The 6,040-nt window shown below is 50.0% G+C and overlaps 1 protein-coding gene across 1 annotated transcript in view; it reads right to left on the bottom strand.

Moving 5' to 3' along the window:
- The window catches only part of ABCG4 (ATP-binding cassette, sub-family G (WHITE), member 4), a 12,043-nt gene extending 6,230 nt beyond the window's left edge, over nt 1–5,813 (bottom strand). The window contains exons 1-3 of the mRNA XM_010830655.1: nt 5,576–5,813; nt 396–513; nt 144–276 (exon numbers count right to left, since the gene is read on the bottom strand). Coding sequence (XP_010828957.1) covers nt 144–276; nt 396–513; nt 5,576–5,813 — 489 coding nt within the window. The remainder of the gene's footprint in view (nt 1–143; nt 277–395; nt 514–5,575) is intronic.
- Nucleotides 5,814–6,040: the final 227 nt, after the last annotated feature.

Below are 6,040 nucleotides of genomic sequence, written 5' to 3'. Positions count from 1 at the left end.
CATCTCACCAGAGGATGAGTGTGAGAGAGGGCGGATCAGATATGCGTGGGGGCGGCAGGGCCTTGACCCCTTGGCCAATGGAAAGAGTGGGGACGGCAGGCACCTGGGGGACTGGGAGGAGGCGGTGGCTGCCCAGCTCTCACCATCATGGCTTCCAGCACCGTGAGGTGCGGCAGTAGGATGTCTTCCTGCATGATGTAACAGGACATCTTGCGGAAGGTCCTCAGTTCCCGAGGCTTCCCATTGACCAGGATCTGCCCTTTCATCCCAGACTTCCTGCAGGGACGCCCTCAGTTAGGGATGGAGGTCAGGGTCACTACAGAACCTCTTCCGTGCTCCCCAGGGTTCCTCTCTTCCTGGGCCCTGCCCCCACTCCACCCCAGCCTTGTCCTTACCTGTATCCTGCCAAGAGGTTCATGAGCGTGGACTTGCCAGACCCTGAGGGGCCCATGATGCCAATCATCTCCCGGCAGCAGAATTTACCTGATAGGCACTTAAGGAGGGTCTTATAACCTGCAATGTGGAAGGAAAAGAGGAACTTTTGATCAGCGCTTCAATGAACAAAGACACCTCAAACTCTTAGGAGCCACGGCTATCAGTGAACTAGGCAGTCTCTACTCATCGTGACTTGGTTAGGGTGGCAGAGTGACCCTCAGAGCCCCAATGATGACCTGTACCCTCTCATTCTGTCCCCCCAGAAGCAACCACCACTAATGTCAACGTACCTGAGGTGACAGTGCTCTTCCGAAAGCCATGGGAAAACCCCCACATCTGATGGATGGGTATGGAGAGGGGACCCAACAGAAGACCCTACTTCTCTTCTACAAACACGGTGCTCACTCTCTTACCCGCTCCAGGAAGACTTTTCCAATTTTCCAGTCTGAGCTAGCTAACTGTCCTCTAATCCCACAGCACTCCTCATTTGCCAGCACGTTTGTTACTTGAGGTGCCTGCCTCTCAGCCCCCTCCCCCAGCCTCTTAGTCAGTGAGCTCCTTGCGGACAGGGTCTGTGTGTGACTCATCTTTGTAACCTTAGCAGATTGGCTGGCATGTAGTAGATGCTCAATAAGTGTTCTGAATGTGTGTTCTCAGAGCCTTGGCCTCCTCCTAAAAGTCTTTCATCAGCGTGCTCTGTCTCCCCACCGGGCTTATCTCTGCAGCCCCTAATGTGGCCCGGTAAAATCTCACCTTTCACTCACTGGGAGGCAGCATATGCATTAAGAGTACACATTTGGAGTCACTTGGATCTGTATTCAAATTCTGACTCCACACTCACCAGCTAGCTGTGTGACCTGCAGCAAGTTGCTTAACCTCTCTGAGCTCCAGATGCCTCATTTGTAAGGTGCTTCCTTGTAAGATAGATAGTATCTATCTCATTGGGTTGCTATAAAGGTTCCGTGAGATAATATATGTAAACTAGGGCTTCCCTGGTGGCTTAGTGGTAAAGAATCCTCCAGTGCAAGAGAAATGGGTTAGATTCCTGTACTGGGAGGATCCCACATGTCACGGAACAACCAAGCCTGTGCACCACAACTACTGAGCCTGTGTGCCACAGTTACTGAAGCTGCACACCCTGGAGCCTGTGCTCTGCAACAGGAGAGGCTTCCGCAATGAGAGGCCCTCGCACGGCAACTGGAGAGCGGCCCCTGCTCACCACAACTGGAGAAAAGCCCGAACAGCAACCAAGACCCAGCGCTGCCATAAATAAAGAAATATATATATATATGTGTGTGTGTGTGTGTGTGTGTGTGTATGTAAAGTATATGACACAGTGCTTGGTACATAGAGCACATTAAAAGCAAGTGACATTTTAATGTTAATTTCATGTGACAATGCTTATTGATACACACTACATTCCAAGCTCTGTATCAGACACTCAATCAAAAAAAAAAAAAACAAGGGAGTCACAGTTCCTGCACTCAAGACAGTGATAGTCTAGGTAAAAGAGATGGACAAGAAAACATCTATGGGGACTTCCCTGGTGATCCTGTGGCCAAGACTCCGCACTCCCAATACAGGGGGCCCAGTTTCTATTCCTGGTCAGGGAACTAGATCCCCCATGTCCCAACCAAGAGTTTGCATGCCACAACTAAAGATCCCGCATGCCACAACGGAGACTGAAGATAGTACATGTGGCAACTAAGACCCAGTACAGTCACACAAATAACAAGTACTTTTTTAAAAAAGAAATCATCTATAGATCTGAAGAAAGATAAAGTAAGGGTTATCATAGAAGCATAAGTCTTGTGCAATGAGAATTTAGAAAATAGAACTGATGAGGGTAGAGGGGCAAGGGGAAAATCAGGAATGGCTTCATGGAAGAGGTGGCATTTGAGCTAAGTGTTGAAGAATGAGAAGCATTTCAAAATGGAAAAAGAAGGCAGAGGCTTTCCAGGCTTTGGGAGGAAAACGGTGCTGTATAACAACATATATGTAATACAATCCAGGGAGCAGAGGGCAGAGATTCCTGAGTCAACTGCCAAGACAAGGGGGTAGAGAGGAAAGATGAAGTCAAAGACTCTGGCCTTGCCTGCCCTGCTTACAGGCCTGCCTCAGTGAGGTTGAAACACCAATCCCTACCAGCCAACACTCACTACCACTCTCTTCCATCCCCCGTGGAGCCCAATTCCCTCCATTCTACCTCTTTAGCAGAGGCAGTGAAGGGATGTGATCTTTCACCCTCCCTCCACAGCACCCAGCTGTCCTTCTGAACACATTCCATCAGACAGGGGATCCTCTGGTGCCCACTGTGGGATCCTGATCATACTAACTGCCTGGATGGTGCTTTCTGGTTTACAAAGCTCGTTGCCTCAGTCACTGCTATAGCAACATGGATGAGGCAGCTAGGGCCCAGAGACATCCAGTGACACCCAAGGTCATACAGCAAGTTCTTTACTTGGAGAAGGGATGTCATGAATTCCAACCCTCTGCTTCAGTCATTGTCACCATCAATCAGAGAGACGTGTGGCTGTGCACACTAGCATATGCCTCTCAGAGCTACTCACAAGAAGTGACTTCTTCTGCAGGGGAAGAAATCGGCAATGATGAACCTTCCCCTCATTTAATCACCACCAAGCACTTGACTGAACTCTGATGCCGAATTCAAATATTATCTTAATGCTTGCCTTTCACAGAGCATTTTCATGGCTAATGTCTCAGCTGAGCTGCACAAGCCCATGCAGTGGGTATTCTTATCATCCCTGTTTATAGGTGAGGAAAGTGAGAGCAAGAGAGGGTAGGCAGTCTGCCCAAGATCACGCAGCTTAAGTGGCTAAGAACGCATGTCTTGGGCCTCCTGCTGGACCCCAACTGCTCAACCTGGGAAGGGCCTGCCTCCCAGGCTTTCAGGATGGAGACCCACCAGAGTTCTAGTTCTGCCTCTATCAGTAACTCTCTTTGCAATTTTATGAAGTCACTTACTCTTTCAGGGCCTCCGTTTCCTCATCTGTAATATAAGGATAGTAGTATCTCCTCCCAAGGACAAAATAAGGTTATTATGACTATTAAGTGAGGTTAATAATAATTAATAGAAAAGTGTTTTGAATATCAAGAAATGTCATATATAATTAAGAGAGGCAGGTGACAAATTCTGACTTGGGAAAGTCAGAATCTCCCTTTCTCCATGACCCTTATTCTTTTTCCTCTTGAAATGACTGAATGTGCCTGCATGCTCAGTCATGTTCAACTGTTTGTGACCCCATGGACTGTGGCCCACCAGGCTCCTCTGTCCATGGGGATTCTCTAGGCAAGAATACTAGAGTGGATTGCCATTTCCTTCTCCAGATGATCTTTCCAACTCAGGGATCAAACCTGTGTCTCCTGCGTTTCCTGCATCAAGAGGCAGATTCTTTACCACTGCCTCTAATTGCTCTCTGTTCTCCAAAGAAAGGGACAGGGATTCACGTGAGAAAAGCAGGCAGAGAGAGGAATACAGAGGGCAGAGAGAGGGACCAGGGACGCAAAAATGGCAGAATGGCCAGTAGAACAGAATGGGGCTGGCAAGGGCAAAGGAGGGCAGGACCTGGTCGGGGTGCCCATTTGTGGCTAGTGAGTTGAGTTGAAGCCACCAGAGAGTTGGCCCATCTAGACACTTCTTTTGCATTTTCATTTCTCCTAAAACTGAAAGTGTTAGTTGCTCAGTCATGTCCAACTCTTTGTGGTCCCATGGACTGTACCACCCACACTCCTCTGTCCATGGAATTCTCCAGTCCAGAATACTGAAGTAGGTAGCCATTCCCTTCACCAGGGGATCTTCCCAACCGAGGGATCGAACCCCGGTCTCCCACATTGCAGGCAGATTCTTTACCGTCTGAGCCACCAGGGAAGTCCTTAAAACTGAGGGTTAAGGAAATAACAGGTACCTCCTGTGCCCCAAAACTGGCCTCAGGACCAAGGGCACTAAGCAGAGAGCCCAGATATCTCAAATTCTAGTGACTCAGACCCTGTGATGTTTTGGTCACTCATGGGAGTGAGGGTAGGGAGTACAGAGAGAATCAGGCTCAACTCTGCTCTGAAGCACCCCAAACATTTATTAAACCTCAGAGAAGAATGTTCCAGCTCCACCCCTGATCCACACCCAGGCTCTGGGGAAACCCCAGCTTCTCTATTCCCAGCTCAACCTGCCCATGGCAGGGGGAAGGGGTTAGGGGCAAAAGATGGGAGATAGTGAGGATTCAGAGAATTTGGAGCCGCAGGCAACCCCATTACCCACCTGTCCTAAAGAGAGAAGCAGTGGAGATGGGAATGCTTACCAGGGAAGATAAGAGAGAGAAAGGAACACTGCAAGGAGAGCTGGGAAACCTGGCTTCTGGTCCTCACACTGCCACTTATTAGCTGTGTGACATCAGTCAAGTTATTCACCTTCTTTGGGCCTCAGTTTTCATATTAGCAACATAGAGAGGGCTTCCCAGGTGGCTCAGAAGTAAAGAATCCACCTGCAAAGCAGGAGACCCAGGTTCTATTCTTGAGTCAGGCAAATCTGGAGAAAGAAATTTCAACCCAGTCCAATTTGCCTGGGAAATACCATGGACAGAGGAACCTGGAAGGCTACAGTCCATGGGGTCTCAAAAGAGTCGAACAAGACTTAGCAACTAAACAACAAGATGTCACCTATCCTACCAACCCTTCACCCTCCCTGCCTTGGAGAACTTTGGCAAGAATGAAGCAAGAAGACAGGAATGAGAATATCTTGTAAAATTAGCAGTGCTCCATAGAGCCAAGGATTTTTGCTAACCACTGAGGACAACCGCTGCCATACAGCCCAGACTTTCTCATATCCACCCTAGAAGGCAGGAGCTCTACCTGAAACAAAGAAGGACAATTCCTCAAGGACCAGAAGCAATAGCATCAACTTAGAAGAGGAAATAACTCACTGAACCTAGTGCCCCCTGGTGCTTACAGGTGTGAAGGGAGCTCAGACCCTGGCACCTCAGCTGTCCACAGAGTAAGTGAGGGGCTGAGATTTTAGTGGACTGGCTCCTGCAGGATTTACAGAACAGGAGACAAACCCAGGCCTCCTGTTCCAGAAGAGGCAACTCATGGGGGCCCACAGTTCCCCACCAGACTGCTCCCTTACCCCGTTTGCGCCAGCAGGGCCCCTCCCTCACAGAATAGGACAGCTCCACGAACTCAATGTCCACCGCTGAGCGCTTGGGTAGGTGGGAGAAGCGCTGGGCTTCAGTGATGTGGTTCTCCACCTTCTTCAGGTGCGTGGTCAGCACAGGGGGCTCCGCCCCATCTTCCAGCGCCACGGCCATGGCCACAGCTCCAGGTCGTAGTCCACAGACCACGGCCTCCAGAGTCTTCTCTGCCATCACGCCAAGTCCGGCCTGAAGGGAGAGGCCCTGCTCAGTTTGAGGCAGACCTCCATCCCTGGCTCGGAGCTTCCTTGCTTTCTCATGTGCCCTCGCCTCCCCGCCTCCTTTTCAGGCTAGATCGGCTACCGGAAGCTCCCAAGTCCCACCTCCAGAGCATCTGCCCTCCACCGACCACCACTCACGGCGCAGCTACGTTCAGTCCCCACCTCTCTTCGGTCCCAGGC

Source organism: Bison bison, unplaced genomic scaffold (assembly GCF_000754665.1).
Source record: "Bison bison bison isolate TAMUID 2011002044 unplaced genomic scaffold, Bison_UMD1.0 scf7180017864518, whole genome shotgun sequence".
Taxonomy (NCBI): domain Eukaryota; kingdom Metazoa; phylum Chordata; class Mammalia; order Artiodactyla; family Bovidae; genus Bison; species Bison bison.
This window is presented reverse-complemented; position numbering and strand designations above follow the sequence as displayed.